Genomic DNA, 22,132 nt, shown 5'->3' on the forward strand with positions numbered 1-22,132 from the left:
GAAAGAGAAACTCTGTTGAAATCGTAAGATTGTATACAAAAAATACATGTCTTTCTCGGAACCAGAGCGCTGGGCTTTACTGGACGCAGGTGTAGTCTTGGTCATCAAGGTAGCATATATTCGTAATTAAGCGCTTTCTAAATTATTGACAAAAATGCACATATATCGCTTGGAAATTTCAATCAAGTGCCCACAACACCAACGCCTAAACTAAATTCATATATAAGGTCGTATCAGGGCGAAATGCTACTGTCGGGACTCAATGATGGTACACTCTCAGGGTACTCATCCGATTGAAAGCCAAATTTCGCTATCACATTTCTCGCACTCTTTGCCACTCTAATGCAAAGCAGATCTTGCTCGTCGCGATTGAGGCAGTTCTGATCAGACGGGATGTTCAGACGTTGATCCGGCGGCAACGGGTGAGAATCAGGAGATTCATGCCATCGGCGCTGGCGCGCTTCCATCTCCTCGACCAAGTCGAGCACACTTGGCGCCTGTTGAGCGCAAGGAGTTTGAGCGTCTATATCCATCGGCCCGCGTATAACGCTGAAGCGCACCAACTGCCGGAGGTAGTCGTTCCAAGCTCCTCTCAGGTCCGGAGATCTGTTCATTTTCGCGGCATACGCCGGGGGAGCGACCTGATTCCCCAACTCGCAAGCCTCTGCTCTAGAGACCCGTAGCCACGAGTCAGCAATGACATTGAGAAGAGTGCCTGTGAACATGACATTCTGTAAACCCGTGTCGAATCTATTTGGACATGACTGGCAGCGAATAACGGACTGAGCGGTTTTGGCGGATATATATAGAGAGCAGATTGTGTGTTGGGATATAGGGAAGGGTTTGAGGGATGAAAGATGGCTAAGACAAAGGTAAAGATATGAGAGACATGAGCATTCTTGATCAGGTGATGAATCTGTTGACGGCATTATAGGAGGGGTAAGCCCTGGCGGCATTATGAAAGGTTTAGGCGCTGCTGCAGAGACGCTGGAGAAATCTGGCCAGGGAGTGGTTGTTGCTGGGATCGAACTCATGCTTTCATTAGGCGCTAGCTGCCATGTATGGCGGTGATCTTCATCAGTCGATAGTCGGTAGGGAAAGCTATATGGTGATAGGTGAGTTGATGAAAGTATCTGCGGCTCCTCTGACACATCCGCGATTGCTGCTCCAAAATCAGGCACATGGGCTATTTGGGAATTGGCCCAAGGGTCATTGTCGGGGATGTTAAGTAGCGATATGTCGTCATTGTCCTCCCGTAACCGTTTCTTTGGTGGTCGCCCCATTTGCTTCTGCACTGAGTAATGGCAGCTGAGGGACTGCTTGATGCAACGGCTGCATCCTGAGATTTCACCGGAGCATTTGAGTTTTCGCTTCCCTTTACAAGTATGAGAGTTAGCCGTATTAAGAAAGGAAATACGCCATGGTAAGGATAAACCCACTGCACTCATCGCACGCCGCATGTCGCTTTACAGGCTGTGAAGCGGCGGTAGGAGTATCTTGGAGCATTGAGCCGCTTGTGGAGGTGGGGTGTGACTGTCCCCACTGGTAAGCTTCGTACTGCATTTCGCCTCAAATTATGTTTGCATCCAGACAGTACTACATAGATAGGGAGGCGGCAGAATTAGATATATTTTTATAAGGAGAGGCAAGAGAGAAAGCGATGTGTCAGCCCAGGTTGAACATGGCCCCCATGAAAATCCAAACAGGAAGGCGGTATTAGACCATTGTCACGTGGGCGGTCGGCCTCCTGCCGACATATCAGGAAAAAAAATCTCAGAAATGGAGCTGGTGAGTCCAGACCAAACTTGTGGCTGCGAACACCGAATTTCAACGTTTAGTTGCCTCCGATGGCCGCCTTAAAAGCTTCGAAGAAAAGAAAGGCGGTGACGCGTGACGTGGAGGAGGAAGCAGGAGTCTTCTCTGGTGATGAGCTGAGTTCCAAGGACTTGGACGGCGCCCTTTCGGACAATGCGCACGACCTTTTGAGTGACGAGGACGCTAGTGATTCTGAGATCGAGCTTATCGATGATTACTCCAGTAGTGAAGAAGAGGACGACGAGGAGCTTGATAGTGACGAGATTCCGTCAGAGGGAGAAGACGAAGGTGTGGTAAAGAAAAAGTCAACTGCGGTGCTTGACCTAGATGGGCTTGAAGATAGAGAAGAATCGACTAAGGAGGAGGAGGAGGAGGAGCAATTGAACTATCGCATTGAGAAGGATGCGAATGGAAATGACCGCTACGTCTACGATGAGATTAACCCAGACGACAATTCCGACTACTCGGATGTGGACGAAAATTCAAACACAATTGGCAACATTCCGTTGTCGTTCTACGATCAATACCCCCATATTGGCTATGACATTAATGGCAAGAAGATCCTTCGCCCTGCTAAGGGAGAGGCCCTTGATGCGTTGCTCGACAGTATCGAAATTCCCAAAGGTTGGACCGGTCTCACTGATCCCTCAACCGGAAAACCGTTGGAACTGAGCCAAGACGAGCTGGAATTGCTGCGCAAAGTGCAGATGAACGAAATTCCAGATGAAGAATACAACCCATACGAACCTCTGACAGAATGGTTTACGACTGAGAAAGAAATTATGCCTCTTAGTGCTGCTCCTGAACCGAAGCGTCGATTTGTACCGTCAAAGCATGAAGCCAAACGCGTCATGAAAATTGTGAAGGCAATCAGAGAGGGCCGCATCTTACCATTCAAGCCCCAAACACAAGAAGATGAAGAAGACAAGGACGTCATAAAGTACGACCTCTGGGCTGATGAGGCTGAGCGACCTGATCATCCTATGCATGTCCCGGCTCCCAAGCTTCCCCCACCAGGGTATGAGGAGAGCTACCACCCACCGCCCGAATATTTACCCGACAAGAAGGAACGAAAAGCATGGGAGGATGCAGACCCCGAAGACAGAGAGCGGGAGTTCCTTCCTCAGGACTTTGGTTCCCTTCGCAGGGTGCCTGGCTACGAGAACTTTGTCAAAGAAAAGTTTGAAAGATGTTTGGATCTTTACTTGGCACCTCGAGTTCGGAGGAGCAAGTTGAATATTGATCCCGAGAGTCTGCTCCCCAAACTTCCTAGCCCAGAGGAGTTGAAGCCATTCCCGACCGCATGCGCAGCCGTCTTCAGAGGGCACAAAGGCCGTGTGCGCAGCCTGGCTGTTGACCCTACTGGTATTTGGCTTGCTACTGGTGGAGATGACGGTACTGTCAGGGTTTGGGAGCTAATTACTGGCCGTCAGTTATGGAGTGTCAAACTGGGTGAAGATGAGCCGGTGAACGTCGTCCGCTGGCGTCCGGGCAAGGATGCTGTTATCCTTGCTGCTGCTGCAGGCGACGACATATTCCTCGCAGTGCCGCCTATTGCTGATCCCGAGACAGAGAAAGCCAGTCTTGACCTACTGGACGCTGGCTGGGGTTATGCTGCCTCGAAGCCCGCCCCAAAGCCCGCAGACGAGGAGAAGAAGAGCACACCTCCTCAGTGGATACGGCCTTCAGCAGCCCTGGCAGACTCCGGTGTATGTGTGGTTATTCCTCTTCGTTACATCGCCAAAACAATTTCATGGCACCGCCGCGGAGATTATTTCGTCACAGTCTGTTCCGGCGCCTCGACGCCCGCCTCGGTTGCTATCGCGATCCACACCGTCTCCAAGCATCTTACCCAGTATCCCTTCCGTCGACGTATTAAGGGTGGTGGCCCCCCACAAACAGCCCATTTCCACCCGTCTAAGCCAATCCTCTTCGTCGCCAACCAGCGTACAATCCGTGCCTATGATCTTTCCCGCCAACTCCTCGTCAAGATCGTCCAGCCCGGTGCCCGCTGGATCTCCTCATTCGACATTCACCCGACATCCGCTACCGCCGCGGGAGGTGACAACCTCATTGTCGGTTCTTACGACCGCCGCCTCCTCTGGCACGATCTCGAGCTCTCTCAACGTCCCTATAAAACCCTCCGCTACCACCGCAAGGCCATCCGTGCCGTCAAATTTCACCCCGGTGGCCGCTATCCTCTCTTTGCTGATGCTAGTGATGACGGTTCTCTCCAAATATTTCACGGCAATGTCACTGGTGATATGCTTAGCAATGCTACCATTGTTCCGCTGAAAGTGCTGAGAGGTCACAAGATCACGGGTGAATTAGGTGTTCTGGATATCGATTGGCACCCACGGGAAGCATGGTGTGTCAGCGCAGGTGCGGATGGAACGTGTCGGCTGTGGATGTAATTAGTCGATCTGCTGCATGCTTACTATCAGGGCTTCCGTATGCCTTGCTGCAGAGAGGCGTTCAGGTGTATATAATAATTTTTCTTGATATCCAGTGCATACATAAAAGTAAACGTTTTTCGGATTTTTAGACGATTTCTAGAACGCTGTAGTTTGGGATATTCTAAGGTATCGCTATGTTTTGTGTTATCTTAAGTCTTTACATCAGGAATCAAGCTCTACTATCGTGCCGATGAGAAAATCACCTAGATGACCCCGCCACTCCACTCCCTCCTCAACTTATCATACTTCTTCATATCCGTCACACTAGGCCGAATGAATGACTTGGCAGCAACAAAGTCATCAAATTTGATAGTATCCCGACGCTTGATAGCATTGTATCCAGCGCGCCGCAACAGACTGGTAAGATCTGCACCACTGAACCCTTCGCACTCCTCCGCCAGACGCCGCAGATCTTCATTGAACTCAATTGGCAGCCTGCGCACGAGAGTCTGCAGAATTTCAACGCGCTCCAGGGGTGATGGTAAGTTTACGAAGAGAAGAGTTTCCAGACGGCCGGGTCGGAGCATGGCGGGGTCAATGATATCCGGCCGGTTTGTGGCGGCGATGACATAGATGCCTTGGCGGCTGCTACCTAGGCCATCTAATTCAGTGAGAAGGGTGTTGACAACGCGAGCTGATGCCTCAGAAAGAGTATCATCGCGGCGTGGAACCAAGGCATCAAGCTCATCAAAGAAAATGACACATGGTATGGAGGAACGAGCCCGAACAAAGACTTGGCGAACGGCGCGCTCAGATTCACCAACATACTTGTTGAGAAGTTCGGGCCCTTTGACACTGATGAAGTTCGCTCGGGATTCATTGGCCACGGCCTTTGCGAGGAGCGTCTTACCACAACCTGGGGGCCCCCAGAGCAAAACACCAGTAGGAGCTGTGATGCCGACGCTAGCGTAGAGTTCAGGATGCTTGATCGGGTCCACAATTGCGGTTGCGAGTTCATCGCGGATACCGCTTAAGGCACCGATGTCCGCCCAAGTTGTGTCGGGAATGGTGGCAAAGCCCTCCCGTTTGGAAGATGGCTGGATTTTGGGAAGAGCAGTGAAGAAATCGTCGTTTGATACAAGGACGACCTCTGCTTCACTCCCGATGGGAGTCTCCTTAGCGTGAGTGATAAGCCGGCGAAGCTCCTTGACGCTGGGGCTAAGGTCGTCTTGGCCCTCAATGTCCATCTCTTCGCCGCTGTTAGATTTCAGTAGATCAAGGTATCTTTTAATTGCCGTGGAGCCCGCAGTAGAAACCAGGTCGTTCAGATCGGCGCCAACGAACCCAGGCGTTCTCTTTGCTAGGGTCTTGAAGTCTAAGTCGTCCACGAGGCGCATCTTGCGGGTTAGTGCACGAAGTATCTGCTCGCGAACCGGCTCGGAAGGCACAGTCATGTTGATTTCCTTATCGAACCTGCCTCCTCGACGCAGTGCCGCGTCTAGGCTATCGGGCCGATTCGTAGCTGCGAGGACGATTACTGGCTTTCCGTCCGTCTTTTCTAGGGCCAAGTCGTCCATACATGTGAGAAGCTGGGCGACAATTCTTTTCTCCATTTCTCTTTGTGAGTTTTCTCGTTTTGGCGTAATGGCATCGATCTCATCAATGAAGATCAAGCACGGAGCTAATCGTTTGGCCTCTTCAAAGTGCTCTCGAAGGGCCTTTTCAGATTCACCTGACATTCCTGAAACGATTGACGGGGCGGATATGGATATGAAAGGCACCCCGAGCTCTGCAGCGAAGGCGTTAGCAATCATGGTTTTCCCGCATCCTGGCGGACCATGCAACAATACACCGCGGGGAGGTTGCACATTCGATGCTAAGTATACTTGTGGACGGGTCATTGGGAGAATGACAAGATCTCCGAGTTGTTGAACGACATCGTCCAAGCCACCCAAATCCGCCAGACTGACGTGGGTCGGCGGAGATCTGTCGACAGCATTCTCAGCCTTGCGGCGCTTTGAAGAATGAGACTCGCCTCCATGGTGTCGCTTCTTGGTAGTAGTTGGCGCAGGAGTACCGTTTTCTGCATTGCTTTCTGACTTGGGTGCTTTTGAGGCAGTATTCCAAGCACCTACAAGGCTTTTATTCATGCTATTTGATTCCTGGAACTGTGAGTCGGAGCAAAAGAGACATATTTCTCCTGGGGATCTCCATACTTGTACGGGCTGTTCCTCCAACCCTCCAAAATCACCATCTATCGAATCATTCTCATCGTCTCCTAATACGTCGGTCTTGATGACTTCCACCACTCGTTCAATGCTATCTTCGAGTATCCGCTTTGGTTTTCGGTTCAGGCTCGAATTGGAACGCTTTATAGAATCGTAAATCGCGGTTACCGACAAGCGGAACTGAGCATTTTCTGCCTGATCATCAACAATTTTGCGAACGACTTGGTAGACCTGCAGGATGAGAAGGCATTAGACGGTTTATTGCTGTCCAAAGGCTATCTGACATTGTAGCACCTCTTTATCAAGGCCCTGCCTTAAAGTTGGTCTGCCTCCGCGACGCATCTCCTGCAAGATAAGCTGCTTATTGACCGAGGCTGTTTGAATAACCACCTACTTTTTGGGATTTTCAATAATTTCGAGACGGATAAATGATTGACCGGGAAACCGACACTAACCAAACGTCATCCATCCGCCGTTATCTTATCAGCTTGGCTGGGCTTGGTCATCGTGCCTGAGGTAGCGCTGGAAGACAAGTCTCAAGGCAACAACATGCGGTGACAATGGGGAATACGAACAGCTCTCACAAGATATCTTCTCAAGATAGGTGATTTCTTGACCCTCTTGCTTCGATTCATTTACCGCGAGACCACGATGTGTCATTATACATGCTTGACCTCTTCCCCGTTCGGCCTGCCCGCGATACGAGTTCAAGGTAGCTAACTTCCTCCATTGCATAGAGCGATTCTTGATATGAAAAACCAACGTGATAAACTCCAGAAGTATCAAAAGCGCATCACCGTTCTCACAGATCGTGAGACCGCAATCGCGAAGGAATGCCTCGCCCGAAATGATCGCAAGCGAGCCCTCCTTGCCTTGCGTCGCAAGAAGTACCAAGAGTCTCTTCTAGCGAAGACCGATGCACAGCTAGCACAACTAGAACAACTCACTAGTCAAGTTGAATTTGCCCTTGTACAGAAGGATGTTCTCTATGGATTGCAACAAGGAACACAGGTACTTCAAATGATAAATAAGGAAATGGGGGGCATTGAAGGAGTAGAGAAGTTACTGGGGGAGACGGAAGAAGCCAGGGCTTATCAGGAGGTAAGGCTCATATGCGGTAAGATTTCGGCATACTAAGTCAACTGCGTGTATAGGAGATCAGTCAGATGCTCGCCGGGAACCTGTCTAATCAGGATGAGGATGAAGTTGAAGATGAACTGGAGGCCCTACAACGCGAAGCACAAGGGCCGGTCAGCCTCCCTAATGTCCCAACAGCGCCGCCAGAAGTGGAAACCCCAGAAGAGGAGCTGAAGAAGCAGAAGGCGAGGGCAAAAGCTAGGGCCAGAGAACAAGCTGCGATTCCCGCTTCCTGAGTAGTCTTGAACTATTTTACATATGTGGAGGATGAAAGCTTCACGAAATCCAGCCCTAATCAAGCTCTATCTTTTGGCAGTACAAGCATTACTGGAGTTATGACTTCAATTTGTTGATGGGCTCATCATTAGAGCTTTCGATCTCCTCGATGGTACGGCCCTGGTCTTAGACAATCCATGCTCATGCGTCGCAATAATAGAAATATTTAGCCTTGGGGAACAGCTATATTTAAATGCACCCAGTCATAGAATAAAAGGTCAGGCTCTAGAATAAATACGCGACTAGAATCAATACATATAACAAGAATCATAATTACCCTGAGAGACTTGAAGGTAGAGTAGTGATCTGAAGACGGTTTACATAGAGACTATTTGTTACTCGAGGAGCTTCACGATGCTCCAATGATGACATTCCTCACCAGAAGAAATTTCTAGCACCGCGATTACAGTTTTACACTTGGGGTTTTTTAGTATTGTTTATCAAACCAGCATCTAGTCTCCAAAGATATCAGATCTTTTACCCCATAAATTCGCATATCAGTACCATGTCCCATCATCACCACTCCCACAATAACGGTCACGGCCACTGCCATGGAGACGGCGGCGACGGCCACGATCACTCAAATGACATCACACCAGCGCTCCAATCACTCCTCTACTCTCAAATTCGATTCGATTCAATCACAACGTTGAACGGTATGCTGATGCTCTGAAGCGATCTTGTAATGGAACCTAACTGGGATATGATGCAGAAGCTACTCCCCAGTCGGGAGCTGCGATCGTGAAAAAGACATGGGCTGAAAGGCAGAATGACACTCCAGAGCTGGAAAGTGATGCGGATGAGCAATTATTGATGTATATCCCGTACGTTTTACCTATGTTTTAAACACGAAATACTTTTCTGTTGGGGTTTGTGACCGGATTGTTGCTCCTCTACCCCGCCGCGCCCCTCCTTCAATATCATCGATATTGATGACGCATTTCACCAGCCATGCCACGCTAAAGAGGAAAAAAGGGACTCTAACGTTTTTTTTTTTTTTTTTTTCTATAGATTCACTGGCCAAGTCAACGTTCATTCTATCCTTATATACACTGCACCCACACCATCCGCTCCGAGGACCCTGAAACTTTTCAAAAATCGTGATGACCTCGACTTCTCAACCGCGTCGGAGCTCAAGCCGACACAAACAATTGAAGTGCCACAGCCGATCCCTGGAACTGATGTTTTCGAGCTGCCTTTGAACCGTGCACACTGGAACGCTACTACTTCAGTCACTTTATTCTTCGAAGACAACTGGAGCCGTGGCGAGGAAGAAGTGACAAAAGTCGGGTACATTGGACTCAAGGGCCAATTCATGGCCCTAAACAGAGAGCCCGTCAGCTTTCTGTACGAAGCAGCGGCTAATCCCAATGATCACGTCGCGATTCCCGGTGTGAACGGTGTCGGTGGACGAATCATGCCTGGACAGTGAGACTGATTTCTTCGGGGCGTATTGATGCCATGTTTTTATGAACTGCATTCCACATACGCAAGGCAATTATAGTGCTTTCTAAATGCATTAGGAGCCGGACTTCAGTTGTCCACAATTCATGTTCAGATATCAAATGCGTCGAGTCACTGCATATTATAGTAGTTTGGAGCATACTCGAGAAGGTAGCTCTTCTCGATCTTGGTGATATCCCGAATGAAAGTTTTTTCGCCAGTTTGCATTATCTCGTGGAAAATAACCCAGTCCGCTTTTCGGTTCTACAGGCAGCCGGTTAGTTAAACAAATTCCGAACAGGAAAAGAAGCACTCACAAACATAAGGGAGCTCGGGTGAGCATGGAGAGTCATGCCTCCACTAACTGTCTTGAAGGTGCCATCCGGTTGCATTCTCGCGGCATGAGCGAAATAACCCGTCGTGAGGCATCGCTGTATCTTCTCGGCGGGCTTCGAGAGATCGGATTTATTATAATGGGATGGAAAAGTCTCATCAACCTGAATACCAAAGCGTTCGAGATATCTCTTTAGTTGTGCCCTGACACTGACTGCTCGCAGCAGGGACCGATAGTTCAAAAGGTTATCCCTGCACCACTTGGATTCCTTCTTTCCCTTGGTGACAAAAGCTTGGTAGACATTAAGATAGGTGAGATGGTCACCTTCTTCAACTGCGAACTTTCTGCGGCTGCTCTCAGACGACTTTTTATCTCCGTCATGTTGGACCCACACTGCCCCTTGGAGACTGACCATAGCGGCAATAGTAAGGATTTCGCTCAAACAACCAAAAGATTGCGCAGAGAGGAGGACTTTCGCCATCATGGGGTCAACAGCAAGTTCTGCCATCCGCATACCCAAGGGCTTCGTCAGTTTGGCGTAATCATCAATGGCGCCTAACGAGTATAAGAGCTCAAATGCACGTATCACAAGGTCTGCAGGCGGCGAAGTGAGAAAGTCGAACCGGACGATATTGTCTATGCCCAGAGCTTTCAGCTGCATTATCACAGGAGCGAGGTTGGATCGTTGTATCTCCGGTATAGTGGCATCGGGTAACTGCTCATATGCATGCTGCGTATATAGACGGAAGCATTTCCCTGGCTTTGTTCTTCCAGCTCGGCCGGCGCGCTGAACAGCCGCAGCCTTCGAGATTGGTACTGCTGTCAGAGTTTCAATACCTGTGCTTGGATCGTATGCTCTGAGCTTCGCGAACCCGCAGTCAACAACGTAGACGATCCCGTTTATAGTAACGGAAGCTTCGGCAATATTCGTCGACACGACCACTTTCCGCGTATTCTCCGGCGCGGGTTCGAACACATACATTTGCTGGTCCGTGGTGAGGCCAGCATAGAGTGGGAGGGGTAACAAAGACTGAGATTTCGGGTGGAGAGTCGTTGCACGTTCAGAGATCAACTGAATCGCAGTCTCGATTTCTTCTCTGCCCGTCAAAAAGATCAAGATATCGCCCTCACCTTCCTGCAAGTGTATATCAAACACTGTTTTCACGCTTCGTTCCACATAATTTTCTGCCGCCGACTCGAGGAACAGAGTATCGACTGGATACATTCGACCTTCAATGCTTATGATTTTTCCGGTGTTCCCACCAACCTCACCATTCGGACCCTGCTGAGATTCGTCTCCGGCAAAATAGCGTAGAAAATCTTCTGCCTGAAGTGTCGCGCTACTAACAATAATGCGAAGCTCAGGACGTCTTTTAAGTATTTTCTTGAGAATGCCCAAAAGTATATCAGTGCTCAGTGACCTCTCATGTGCCTCATCAACCATGATCACAGAGTAGCGCGACAAAAGAGGGTCTACAAGAGCCTCTCTGAGTAACATTCCGTCTGTCAAGAACTTAATCCTTGTCATAGCAGACGTCCGGTCCTCGAAACGAATCGAGTAGCCTACGTCCTCGCCTAACTTGCAACGCATTTCTTCTGCCACACGTGCTGCTACTGTGGTAGCAGCTACTCGACGAGGCTATTACACCCATGGTCAATCAAAAAGGCTAAGAACAAAGGAAAGGAGCGGCCTTACCTGTGTCACCGCGATGGCTTTTCCCTCTGTGCACCATCCTGCCTGGTCAAGGTATTGTGGCAGTTGCGTTGTCTTCCCGCTGCCAGTCTGGCCAACAACAATGGTGACTGGATAAGTCTCCACGAGATACAATATGCTCTGTTTATGCCTTGCAATAGGTAGCAGGGAAGCTGGTTTGTATAGGGACGGTATAAAGCTGGTCCCAACATCTAACTCCGAAGCCATGTTTTCACCTCGCTCCCGAACTGTAGATGGATGCTTCAACGGTAATAAACAGAGTCTATAGAACGATTCAAATATTTCATTTTGAATCTACATCAGAAACCTTCGGGCTAGTCAGTTTCTGTCGTTATTGCAGCACCGAAGTGAGGAAGGGCCTCGGTGGGTGATTCGTTAGAGGATAAACTGTTAAAGCAGCAACGCAGACTAACCTGGTTGAGGTGCTTTAGTACCTGTTTAATATCACGTGTCAACACGTCACTGCGAACGGGCTTAGAGTGGCTGATGAGAGAGCTCCAACTCAAGCCTCCAATAATCAGTCGCAACAGAACATCGCATTAGCTTTCTGCCTGGTGGGATCATTCTCGCTAATCGCCAGGTTCCAAGAGTTATCAACGCATACTCCAGACCTTCTAGGTGTTTCAACCTCGCCCATCCGCATTCTTCTACTTGCCAGCACAATGTCAGAAACAGAGAAGACAGTATGCCTGAAACCCCTCTCCCCGTTATTGTTTGAGGTCGAGCCGCTCATGACAACCCAGGCTAGTAAACCAGCAGCTGGGCCAAATAGCCCAAGCCCGGAATCACCAACAACTGCGCGCCCTCTAGATTTCGACGATGAAATACAGGAGACCGGCGTCGCCTATGCATCCTCCGCTTCAGCCCAACAGACCAGCACAGAGACAGCCCCACCAAAACCACCTCGTCCTTTGTCTCCGCGACAACAAGCGGAGAACACTCTGAAAGAAGCGTTCCCGTCGGTGGAGGTGTCCGTTGTCAAGGCTGTTTTGGTAGCAAGCTCCTATGACGTTGAACGAGCTTTCCATGCTCTCCTCGGTTCGTGTGATTGATTCCGGATTTTAGTGGGTAGGACTAACAACCCCTAGGGATGACGGACCCAAATGCAAGCGCACAGGATGACTATGCCCCTCCGAAGCCTCCACGCCCATCTGCGACGCAAAGACAGCTGGAAGCTGATGAACTCTATGCTCGTCAACTTGCCGAACACTACAATCGACGTGCGCAGCCACCTCGTGGAGGGGATGAAGCCTATCGTCGGCAGAGGCATTATGATGATGCAGCAGAGGAGAAAGAATACAACTTTTTCGACGGTGCGCATATTTTATGATCTTTTGTGTCCTTGATTCCAGGCTAATGATATTCAAGACGACCTTCCCGTGATTCGTGAAAATATTCGTAAAGGGTTCCTCGACACCCAGTCCAAGGTCAGCTCATGGGTCCAGAACCTGAAGAAGAAGATCGATGGCGAGGAAGACGATGAGAATACATCGTCTGCACGTACATACGGAGAGGAAAGTTATGGCCGATCACGAAGAAGTGGTGAGCTAGGTCGTCGCAGCGGTGACCGTGAGCGGTACGATGCAGATCCGCAAGTTCTGAGCGACGATTTTTCCGTCCTTGAACTAAGGGATTCAGAAGGTCGCGACTCACTCGTCCCCTTAAAATACTCCTCGGTCTGACTAACAGTGAACTGCAGTACCCCCTGCGCGTCCACCAAGACCGCTTGCGAATTCAACGTTGTATAAAAGCTCCTCACCATCCCCAGACCGTCGCAAGGTGTCATTCCAGGAGGGCCCGCCTACAGAGATTGGCAATCTTTATGATGCTTCCGAGCCAGCTAAGCGCCAATCCCCCGCGGGAGGGAAACCGAGTAAATGGCAGCCTCTTGCGACTGTCGAGCCGTCTCCTATCGGAGAAAACGATCCGTTCAGCTTAGGGGACAGCGATGACGAGAAAGACACCAAGGCTAAGGACCCAGTTGATACTGAAGCGCACAAAGTGAATGTTGGAGCTTCTTCTGAAGAGCTCGGCTCAGCCTCTAAAGGCGGCACAACAGCAGAGAACGCCGGGAAATCCTCATAAGCCTTGGTTTCGTTGCTATACGGTTATAGCATTCTTTTCATAAGCCGCGAGTTTGATGATATTATTTATTCTCAATTACCTTGCCCTGTACCTCTTAGGCGGTGTTATGATACCAGACTGTTTCCACATAGGCCCACAGCTTTGAACTAATTTATTAAGTGCTTAGCGTCTAATTCGTGTTCTTATACAAGCGGTAACATACAAACAATCCAGAATCTATTATCGAATCAGGGACTAGGGTATCTTCAGAATTGGACGAAGTTACGTACGAGCCGACCACGCAGAAGAGAAACATATTGATTATTTCACTCTGGAGACTCATTCGAAGCGCGTAGAGCCAGGCCGGCTTCCGTCCTCAAGTCTTTGATAACAGTCTATATCACGAATGAAGTCTACTTAGTTCTGCGCAAAATGACCACGTTAGAGATTGAACTCACCGCTAGGGCATCGGGGTTGACTCCATTCTCAATCAAAGACACGCAAAGAGAGAGCTCTGTCCGATCCAGGTTCGTGTTCTGAGATACCAACGAAGCAATCAGTATGTGAAGCAAGCTTAGCATATGTATAGACAGCCATATTAAAGAATGGAGAGGTAAACCCCCATACAAGGAGAGTTGAGATCTCGTGAAGAATGTCGATGACTTCACGGGCGGCCTGGCGTTTATCGTCGGATTGCGGGGGCATCTTGAAGGGCTGAAGACAGAGCCTTGGCTTCGCAGAGTGTATACTCCGTGTACTTTAGACTTGCGAATAGCTAGCGAATAGTCAATATTTGTTGTTTTCGGTATTAATATGATAGTAACGGGTGTCACGACACCGTAGAGGTTTTCTGGTAAGAAAAAGTGGTAAAGACGGTACAGTAGGTATGGCATCTGTTACAATCGTGCGGAAAATCTCAACCGACAGCAACGCCCAACCACCTTTCTAATCTATCTTCGCACCGAGTTCACCCGCAAGGCTGCCTTTCAAAATTGTTTAATTGAGAATTCTTTTAATATAGACACTGCATACTCTAAAGTGACAAGGAACAGCCGCGTGCTGCTACGGGGCGCGCTAAATGTAGGTCCTGTCAGCCTGCTGAGAGTTCGAGAATGTTGAAGGATCTGACCATATCCGACATTCATTCCTTGGGAAAGACCCAAGCCATTGAGATTCTCTCCCAGATCACGCGCATTGAGAAAAAGACTTTCCCAGCAAGCGAGGTGTATCCATTTGGGGAGGAGCTCTGGCGAAAAAAACCGAATACCAGGGTGCTCTATGTGACCCAAACACCGCAGGGGCCGTTGATCGCCTATGCCCTCTATGTTCGGCAGAAAGGGATTGCCTTCCTTCACAAGGTTTGTGTGGCAGAAGCGTTCCGCCAGAAGGGAGTTGGGATGCAGCTGCTGAAGTACATTCGAACTCGGTTGCAAAAGGAAGGTTGCCAATATGTTCATCTCTGGGTGGATAAGGGCAGATGGTCTGCACGGTCATTGTACATCCGTAACGGCTTTGAGGAACGTGAGCTGCTTACTGATTACTATGCACCGGGAAGGGATGGTATCAAAATGGTCCTCGATCTCGAGCGTGGGATTTGAGGATATGCCCCTGCCACTCCTGCCCCTCCCCCTTGGTCTTGTCACTCGAGGGCCGCAAAAACCTGTGCTAGGGGAATTCCACCCTTATCAAACTCTGGAACTTTATGTTCATCCGCTCATTAATGGAAAATTGATCGGTGCTCTCTCATGGTTGGTCTAGGGTGGGTGTTGGCTCCTAGATGCATTCCTTGCAGATGTGTATTCCGCAACAACGTGAGCCCCATCGCGTCAGACCGTGTTCTCTGACCATTCCCATACCATCGTGACGTCAAACATATCCAGGCATGGCTCTTTTGAAGGCACGCGAAACCTCGTGTGCTCCTGTATAGATTGCGCCCTTGGGTGCAAGAGCCCTTTGAGAATGTCCCCTAAGAGCAGCACCTTTCTTACATGTGCCGTCTCCGAACCCATATTCCAGTTTCTACGAATCTGTCCGTCTGCTCCGCAGAAATACGAACTGTCGGGCGTCATATGGGGCTTCTACAACCTCCGTTTCGTGGGATCCAGTGAACTTTTGCGTCTGAAACTATGGCGCATCGCCTGTTCATCATCTTAAGCTTCCTCTTGTCGGCTGCGAGTGCTGCCGTACTTGCGAATTACCCTGTCAATGCGCAATTACCTCCTGTGGCCCGAATATCGAAGCCTTTTCATTTCGTCTTCTCACAAAGCACCTTTAGTGGAAGCGGTCCCCAGACGGTATACTCGCTCTCCAACGCTCCGTCATGGCTCTCAGTGGATAATACATCCCGTACCTTGTCTGGAACTCCTCAGAAGGAAGATGCCGGGTCACCGGAGTTCGACCTTATAGCCACTGATCCATCTGGGTCCGCTAGTATGCAAGTAACTCTTGTTGTGACTGGCGACGACGGACCGAAAGTCGGCAAACCCATTGTACCGCAACTCCAAGCCATAGGGCCGACATCTTCTCCATCTAACGTCATCGTACATTCTAGCGCCTCCTTTTCGATCTCTTTTGACCAAGAGACTTTTTCCAACACACGCCCCTCGACAGTATACTACGGAACTTCATACCCTGACAATGCTCCTTTACCCTCATGGATTCGATTCGACCAGTCAAACCTCCGCTTTTATGGTACAGCACCGAACATTGGGCCCCAAACTTTCAGTCTCAACTTAGTTGCTTCCGATGTAACCGGATTCAGCGCAGCTACCATAAGTTTTGAGTTGACAGTCAGTCCTCACATCCTCTCATTCAAACAAAGCGCTCAAACGATGTTTGTCACCGGTGTGAAGGCGCTTAAAAGTCCCCAGTTCCTTAACTCACTCACTTTGGACGGGAATATACCAACGAGTGATGTCTTAACGGAGACCGTGATTGATGCTCCAGACTGGTTGGAAGTGGACAAGCAAACCTTATCGTTCAAAGGGGACCCTCCAGCGGATGGAAAGAACAGCAATGTGACAATATCAGTAAAGGATATTTACCAGAACGTGGCCAAACTTGTCGTTTCGTTGCAATATTCTGAATTCTTTCAGGAAGGATTCCGAGACGAATGTGATGCCATCATTGGGCAATATTTCTTTTTTACATTCAATAGCACCGCTCTCACCGATGAATCTGCTGAGCTGGATGTCGATCTAGATAAACAGCTATCCTGGCTTCATTACAATCGTGACAACAAAACTCTCTATGGAGAAGTGCCATCGGATCTCCTCCCAAACACTTACAAAGTGCGGTTGACAGCCCATAAAGGGACCGCAGAGGGCCACAAAACATTGATGATCAACACCGTAACTGAGGACGACTTGAATGAAGATGGTGCGTCCTCAGCGGATTCTAATGGTTACCATGCAGGCAAAGCTGGCATTATAGTGATGGCGATCTTCATACCACTTGGATGCACAGGGATTGCTCTGCTCCTGCTCTATTGCCGCCGCCGCAGGCAACGATGGACCAAAGATGAAGGCGGACCAGGGTTTGAAGAGAAATCACTCGCCCCAAACCCTTTTGGTCCGGGATTGTCGCACTGCCAGCCGTTTGAGAAGACCACACCGGGAAACCCACCAGCCATTCGCACAGCTCCATTGCCTGAATCAAAGCCTCCGAAATTGGAGCTAGAGCCATGGTGGAACGTTAGCAGCGAGATTAGAAATGGAGATCCACCAACAGCCTCAGGTAAAGAAAATACTTTTTCGAGCTCGACGATCGATTGGGACTTCGTTCCACTACGGGGACCTGAAGGGGATGAGAACAAACCTCCTGAAGAGCCTGCTCCCAAGACTCACCGGCTCTCTTTACAGAGTAGCCCGCCGGTGCGTAGAGGTACCTCAAATCGTTCCGGCAGACGAGAGCCACTTAGGCAGATTCAGCCACGAAGGTCTACGAAACGCAACTCGGCAGTATCGTCCAGATCCAAGAGGTGGTCCAAGCGGTCGAGTGGTATCTCTTCTATCTCTGCGGGTCTCCCAGTAAGGCTTAGCGGCGCAGGCCACGGAGCGGGTGGTTTTGGGCCTCCAGGGCATGGGTTCGTGAAGCTTCCCTGGCAAAATACGCAGACATCCTTGCAAAGTGAGGAGAGCAGCCTAGGAAATCTAGCTCCGCTGTTCCCTCGCCCCCCTGCCCGCACGGGGGACAGTCAAGACCCCACGAAGAGGATGAGTGTGCACACAGTGGACCGTGATAGCTCGACACTTTCTGATTCCGATTCGTTAGAGGCATTTGTTCAAGGCCGCGCAAGAAGCCGTCACTCATCCAATCCCTTCATTGCTGGCCCGATAAGCCGTCGAGTTTCTTCCAAGACCCGTGCCCTGCAACGAGCACGAAGCAATGCTAGCCGCGCGGATACTGTCAATACAGCCATGGACAATGATGACTATCAACGTCGAGAGCGCCCCTGGTCCCTGGCAATGTCAGGTTCCGTGTATACTGATGACTACCGTCATTCCGCATATCTCAGCTCCTTGTCGGAAGAGTCACCGCGCACGCAGCCACTAAATGCTCTACCAAGTCAATCAAGCCTTGCACAACACTACTCTAAGATCATCTCACCACTTCCCCGTTACTTCAGCGAGCTGAGTTTGAACAATATCAGACACGATGAAACTGGAGGAGCATATGTTCCGGCCGATCAGCAGAATCTCTCAGGTACTCGTCGTTGGTCTCGATCAAGCCCGTCGTTACAGAATTGGCGCCGGTTTCAAAAAAGCCCTTCAGCGTCGTCTTTCCCGTACGACGCGAGAACTCGCCGCGTGAGTTTAATGCAAACGGCTGACCAAGACTCGAACTCTCAGCGCGGCTTCCAGAGGGAACCAACAGGAAGCGTGTTGAGCGATATAGCCTTCGTTTAGTACTAAATGGTCTGTTGTTTCTTATCAGGTTAAGATACCATTTCGTTCGGTTTAGGAGAGTTTCAGTGTTCATATTGTGTAACTAGTATAATTGCAACCAATTTTTGAGAAAGAAGTCATCGATTCAGCTGCTCAAACACCGTCTTCCATAATCGGGTGGCCAATGTGGACGAAAGAACCCCGTTTCAGCTGGGCTTTTAGGTCTCACCCAGGCATCCTAAGCGACGGCGATGATTGGCTCAGAAAGTTCCTTCTCGACCGCAGGATGGTGTGATTGACAGATTTTTTCAGACCAGCACTGGTACCGGAGTGGCTTGACAGGCTGCAATCCAGGCTGCGCATCTCATTTCAATGTATGGTTTCAATGTAATATTTATCAGGGCCAACCCTGCTGAAGGTCATGTGGAGTAAGCAGCGCTAAGCGTATCCGTCGGACTTTCATCATCGCCCGGCAGCACGCGACTGGAAATTTGCACTCGGGCATGCTCTTCATTCTTAGTTGCGTGAGATTTCTTTTCAGGACGCCGTTGACACTGGACTCGAGATTATCTGATACGATATCTAACTCAATTGTAGAAGGGGACCTTGCGGCAAATAGTATCTCTACTGAGTACTCCGTACCTATCCTGTAATTATACCTACATTTGGCTACCTTGTGGCACCGAGGTTCCAACGCCAGGATGATATTTGGCATCAATGATCCGGGAATTTGAGGACTTACTCTTCATAAAAACGATTTAAAAAACAAGGACTGGGGCTGGTGATATGATTTCATTAACAGTTCCCCACTTGAGCATCATCCCTTGAGAACGCTCTTCAAAAGAGCTGGCCTGGTCTGGTTCTCACTTCTGGGACTGTCCCGCACGCCGCCTATCAATTCTGCCCTCTTGCCCTCCTCTCTCCCACCTGATTCTTGCTCCCTCCCTCCCCCTCTCCTCTTGCCCATATTTCTGTCATTCAACCTCGTGCAGGGTCTCTGTGAATCTGGCTCTTCTTCCTTTTTTCCAAAAGTTAATTGTCGCCTGTTGAAATCATGGGCCAGACTCTGTCAGAGCCTGTTGTCGATAAGGTGGGTGAAAAGCGACTGAATCAAGTTCGCTACCTTGAGACCCCTCTGTTTCCCATTCTCCCCACACTGCAAGCCATTCCAGACGCGATTCCAAATATTACTTCCCGTCTCGCTTTCGCTGTCGAACTTCCCAATATACTGCCGTTTTGCATCTCGCCTTTTTTTTTGCCTTACCTTGGATCGGGCCATCCTGCGTGATCGTCATCATTTTGTGCTTTTCCCTTCGCTGGAGCGGTTCCAGATTTGTGCCTCATTTTTGCGGGGACTCCATTCAAGCAAGACGAAAAGCTTTCCTCTCTACGATACAACACGCTTTTTTCCCCCCTTCTATTCTCATTTACAGGAAACCCAATACGTGGATCTCCTTGCGGCCTTGCTAACATTGTTTGATTCGTCCAGACTTCCTCAGAAGGCCAAGATGAGTGCTGTATATATGGCGTCTCCGCCATGCAGGGCTGGCGCATCAGCATGGAAGATGCCCACGCTGCCGTTCTAGATCTCCAAGCGAAACAATCAGGCTCTAACGACCAACCGACCGATCCCGACAGGCGCCTTGCTTTCTTCGGAGTATACGATGGCCACGGTGGAGACAAAGTTGCTCTGTTCGCGGGGGAGAATGTCCATAAGATTGTCGCGAAGCAGGAGACCTTTTTAAAAGGCGATATTGAACAGGCCCTGAAGGATGGATTTCTCGCTACTGATCGGGCTATCCTAGAAGGTTTGTGAACTGTTATCCTGGGAGGGTCTTGCGCTCGTCTCGTGCTTCCGGGCTCCTGTCTGACCCAATTAGATCCTAAGTATGAGGAGGAAGTTTCCGGCTGCACTGCCGCTGTCAGTATCATCTCGAAGAAAAAGATCTGGGTGGTAAGTTTGCTCTAGGGGATAAGGGGAACTTGGGCGGTAACACACTCCACAGGCAAATGCTGGTGATTCACGTTCCGTTTTGGGTGTCAAGGGTCGTGCAAAGCCTCTCTCGTTTGACCACAAGCCACAGAATGAAGGTTTGTGATTAGTTTCTATTGATATGTCCCATATTCTGATGAATGGGTGTATAGGCGAGAAGGCTCGTATCAGCGCTGCGGGCGGCTTCGTCGACTTTGGCCGGGTTAATGGCAACCTCGCCCTGTCGCGTGCCATTGGAGATTTTGAGTTTAAGAAGAGCCCTGAACTATCGCCTGAACAGCAGATCGTTACTGCCTACCCAGACGTTACAGTCCACGAGCTCACGGAGGACGATGAATTCTTAGTAATCGCTTGCGATGGTGGGTTTCCCCTCAACTTTGCCGCTCTGTTCCACAATCTGATATACTACAGGAATCTGGGATTGCCAGTCTTCCCAAGCCGTGGTCGAATTCGTTCGCCGCGGTATCGCGGCCAAGCAGGATCTCTATCGGATTTGTGAAAACATGATGGACAACTGTCTCGCTTCCAACAGTGAGACTGGTGGAGTTGGCTGTGACAACATGACAATGGTCATTATAGGTCTCCTCAATGGAAAAACTAAGGAAGAGTGGTACAACCAGATCGCGGAGCGGGTTGCTAACGGCGACGGCCCTTGTGCTCCGCCCGAATACGGCAAGTCTCTCGAGGAACCCACGGCCTCCAATCCCTACTGACTGAACCGTGGGGGTTGCAGCTGAATTCCGAGGACCTGGAATCCATAACCATTTTGAAGAGAACCCGGACGAGTACGAGATCGACCACGATCGCTCCCGCCCATTCAACGTGCGTTCTGGTAGAATAATTCTTTTGGGAGATGGCAGCACGTTAATTCCAGGAAAACAGAATGACGAGGAACTCTTTGACCAAACCGGGGAGGAGAATCACCCAGACCAAGTGCAACGCCAGAATACCGACACAGAAAGAAATGACCGTGAAGGGACGCCTGGGCCTCAATCCGCGGCTCCCCAGACGAACACGTCCGCTTCGGATGGCTCAGAGCCTTCTAACACACCGCAGAAACCCGCCTCTTCGTAGCTTCGTCATGAGATTTACGCCTGATTCCCTTCATTTTGGTTCCTGAAACGACTCGTGATTTCACGATCCACACCCGCCGCCCCATCTCCACGCCCGGTGCCGAAGCCTCACAATTCTGCCCCCATACGGTCGCTCATTGATTTTCTGTTTCTCACGATTTGAAGGCGCATTGGTGCTTGTGACCGCGAAGATGCGAAAGAGACGGACCATATCATCCCCTTCTATCTCTTGTTTTAATCCCATCTTCTTACTTTTTACGAGCTCATCCAGATCAAATCACCTTCGTGTTACTCCAGGATGGATATCTTTGAGAATTCGCCGAATGGGTGGAGGCATCTTCTTTCCCTGTCATCTTTCTTCTCTATGTTTGCACATGCCGCAAGCGGCAGGCCTCACGAGAGTACGTTTGTTTCATGTCTCGACATAAGATACCGCAACAACCACTATTGACGAACTTTATAACTTCCATGATTCCATTCACGTTTGACATTTTCCACATTCCTCGCCTCCAGTTCGTCTTTACTCGATATGGCTCTTTCCGTTGTCCACGGCCGCCAGGATTGTTCCTTTGCGGCCAGTTCACGAGCTCGCAGTGGCTTGGAGGGGTTAAGGGCATATTTACCATCTTGCACTTCTGTCGGCGAAAGGAGTTCTAGGAACGTGATGGGGGACTGTGGTTTCTCACCGTATGCAGATAGAATCTGTTGTAAATATCTGGCCTCATTCCTTGCTCTAAATTTACCCGGAGCCTCTTGCAGCTTCCAAGCATCGG

At 49.8% G+C, this 22,132-nt stretch overlaps 11 protein-coding genes across 11 annotated transcripts, besides 1 other annotated feature; 7 read left to right on the plus strand and 4 right to left on the minus strand.

The window, feature by feature from the left end:
- Nucleotides 1-22,132: part of a sequence feature (contig 1.18 602..175793(-1)) that runs on past both edges of the window.
- On the minus strand, nucleotides 101-1,635 carry ANIA_01368 (Zn(II)2Cys6 transcription factor rglT). Its single transcript, XM_653880.2, has 2 exons — nucleotides 1,440-1,635; nucleotides 101-1,375 (listed from the first exon to the last, which is right to left on the minus strand). Exons 1-2 carry the CDS (start codon nucleotides 1,561-1,563, stop codon nucleotides 234-236), a joined length of 1,266 nt encoding a protein of 421 aa, XP_658972.1. The 5' UTR covers nucleotides 1,564-1,635; the 3' UTR covers nucleotides 101-233.
- erb1 (ribosome biogenesis protein ERB1) lies at nucleotides 1,780-4,325 on the plus strand (the record flags this gene model as incomplete). Its single annotated transcript, XM_653879.2, has 2 exons — nucleotides 1,780-1,788; nucleotides 1,839-4,325. The coding sequence occupies 2 exons, from the start codon at nucleotides 1,780-1,782 to the stop codon at nucleotides 4,227-4,229; spliced, it is 2,400 nt and encodes a 799-aa protein (XP_658971.1). The 3' UTR covers nucleotides 4,230-4,325.
- ANIA_01366 (putative AAA family ATPase/60S ribosome export protein Rix7) lies at nucleotides 4,475-6,797 on the minus strand (the record flags this gene model as incomplete). The annotated part of the gene is made up of 3 exons (XM_653878.2): nucleotides 6,734-6,797; nucleotides 6,428-6,670; nucleotides 4,475-6,373 (listed from the first exon to the last, which is right to left on the minus strand). Exons 1-3 carry the CDS (start codon nucleotides 6,779-6,781, stop codon nucleotides 4,475-4,477), a joined length of 2,190 nt encoding a protein of 729 aa, XP_658970.2. The 5' UTR covers nucleotides 6,782-6,797.
- ANIA_01365 (ESCRT-III subunit protein vps20) lies at nucleotides 6,996-7,812 on the plus strand (the record flags this gene model as incomplete). Its single annotated transcript, XM_050613152.1, has 3 exons — nucleotides 6,996-7,043; nucleotides 7,177-7,540; nucleotides 7,594-7,812. The coding sequence occupies exons 1-3, from the start codon at nucleotides 7,000-7,002 to the stop codon at nucleotides 7,810-7,812; spliced, it is 627 nt and encodes a 208-aa protein (XP_050468990.1). The 5' UTR covers nucleotides 6,996-6,999.
- On the plus strand, nucleotides 8,358-9,284 carry ANIA_01364 (PITH domain-containing protein; the record flags this gene model as incomplete). Its single annotated transcript, XM_653876.1, has 3 exons — nucleotides 8,358-8,508; nucleotides 8,565-8,676; nucleotides 8,864-9,284. 3 exons carry the CDS (start codon nucleotides 8,358-8,360, stop codon nucleotides 9,282-9,284), a joined length of 684 nt encoding a protein of 227 aa, XP_658968.1.
- ANIA_01363 (putative ATP dependent RNA helicase) lies at nucleotides 8,859-11,550 on the minus strand (the record flags this gene model as incomplete). Its single annotated transcript, XM_653875.2, has 3 exons — nucleotides 8,859-9,559; nucleotides 9,613-11,268; nucleotides 11,326-11,550. The coding sequence occupies 3 exons, from the start codon at nucleotides 11,548-11,550 to the stop codon at nucleotides 9,428-9,430; spliced, it is 2,013 nt and encodes a 670-aa protein (XP_658967.1). The 3' UTR covers nucleotides 8,859-9,427.
- ANIA_01362 (ubiquitin-binding protein CUE5) lies at nucleotides 11,887-13,652 on the plus strand. The gene is made up of 5 exons (XM_050613153.1): nucleotides 11,887-12,026; nucleotides 12,087-12,381; nucleotides 12,432-12,656; nucleotides 12,712-12,984; nucleotides 13,043-13,652. The coding sequence occupies exons 1-5, from the start codon at nucleotides 12,006-12,008 to the stop codon at nucleotides 13,426-13,428; spliced, it is 1,200 nt and encodes a 399-aa protein (XP_050468991.1). The 5' UTR covers nucleotides 11,887-12,005; the 3' UTR covers nucleotides 13,429-13,652.
- On the minus strand, nucleotides 13,254-14,028 carry ANIA_01361 (mitotic-spindle organizing protein 1). The gene is made up of 3 exons (XM_653873.2): nucleotides 13,866-14,028; nucleotides 13,698-13,802; nucleotides 13,254-13,644 (listed from the first exon to the last, which is right to left on the minus strand). The coding sequence occupies exons 1-2, from the start codon at nucleotides 13,986-13,988 to the stop codon at nucleotides 13,734-13,736; spliced, it is 192 nt and encodes a 63-aa protein (XP_658965.2). The 5' UTR covers nucleotides 13,989-14,028; the 3' UTR covers nucleotides 13,254-13,644; nucleotides 13,698-13,733.
- ANIA_01360 (protein ngn19) lies at nucleotides 14,520-15,005 on the plus strand (the record flags this gene model as incomplete). The annotated part of the gene is made up of 1 exon (XM_653872.1): nucleotides 14,520-15,005. The coding sequence occupies one exon, from the start codon at nucleotides 14,520-14,522 to the stop codon at nucleotides 15,003-15,005; it is 486 nt and encodes a 161-aa protein (XP_658964.1).
- Nucleotides 15,534-18,413, plus strand: ANIA_01359 (protein axl2; the record flags this gene model as incomplete). The annotated part of the gene is made up of 1 exon (XM_653871.2): nucleotides 15,534-18,413. One exon carries the CDS (start codon nucleotides 15,534-15,536, stop codon nucleotides 18,312-18,314), a length of 2,781 nt encoding a protein of 926 aa, XP_658963.2. The 3' UTR covers nucleotides 18,315-18,413.
- On the plus strand, nucleotides 19,270-22,113 carry ANIA_01358 (PP2C family serine/threonine-protein phosphatase). Its single transcript, XM_653870.2, has 8 exons — nucleotides 19,270-19,383; nucleotides 19,783-20,101; nucleotides 20,174-20,247; nucleotides 20,300-20,384; nucleotides 20,439-20,645; nucleotides 20,698-20,958; nucleotides 21,020-21,108; nucleotides 21,169-22,113. Exons 1-8 carry the CDS (start codon nucleotides 19,348-19,350, stop codon nucleotides 21,358-21,360), a joined length of 1,263 nt encoding a protein of 420 aa, XP_658962.2. The 5' UTR covers nucleotides 19,270-19,347; the 3' UTR covers nucleotides 21,361-22,113.

The sequence above is a fragment of the Aspergillus nidulans genome, chromosome VIII (assembly GCF_000011425.1).
Source record: "Aspergillus nidulans FGSC A4 chromosome VIII".
Classification (NCBI taxonomy): domain Eukaryota; kingdom Fungi; phylum Ascomycota; class Eurotiomycetes; order Eurotiales; family Aspergillaceae; genus Aspergillus; species Aspergillus nidulans.

Excerpts from the sequence above, each read along its gene's own strand:
- ANIA_01368 (XM_653880.2), bottom strand. The coding sequence starts at position 1,563 with ATGCAGTACGAAGCTTACCAGTGGGGACAGTCACACCCCACCTCCACA. Across the intron at positions 1,376-1,439 it reads TGCGGCGTGCGATGAGTGCA|GGAAGCGAAAACTCAAATGC; the intron begins GTGGGTTTATCC and ends ATACTTGTAAAG.
- ANIA_01358 (XM_653870.2), top strand. The coding sequence starts at position 19,348 with ATGGGCCAGACTCTGTCAGAGCCTGTTGTCGATAAG. Across the intron at positions 19,384-19,782 it reads CAGAGCCTGTTGTCGATAAG|ACTTCCTCAGAAGGCCAAGA; the intron begins GTGGGTGAAAAG and ends TGATTCGTCCAG. Across the intron at positions 20,248-20,299 it reads CGAAGAAAAAGATCTGGGTG|GCAAATGCTGGTGATTCACG; the intron begins GTAAGTTTGCTC and ends CACACTCCACAG.
- ANIA_01362 (XM_050613153.1), top strand. The coding sequence starts at position 12,006 with ATGTCAGAAACAGAGAAGACA. Across the intron at positions 12,382-12,431 it reads AGCTTTCCATGCTCTCCTCG|GGATGACGGACCCAAATGCA; the intron begins GTTCGTGTGATT and ends AACAACCCCTAG. Across the intron at positions 12,657-12,711 it reads AGAATACAACTTTTTCGACG|ACGACCTTCCCGTGATTCGT; the intron begins GTGCGCATATTT and ends ATGATATTCAAG.
- ANIA_01361 (XM_653873.2), bottom strand. The coding sequence starts at position 13,988 with ATGCTAAGCTTGCTTCACATACTGATTGCTTCGTTGGTATCTCAGAAC. Across the intron at positions 13,803-13,865 it reads TCAACCCCGATGCCCTAGCG|ACTGTTATCAAAGACTTGAG; the intron begins GTGAGTTCAATC and ends TTCGTGATATAG.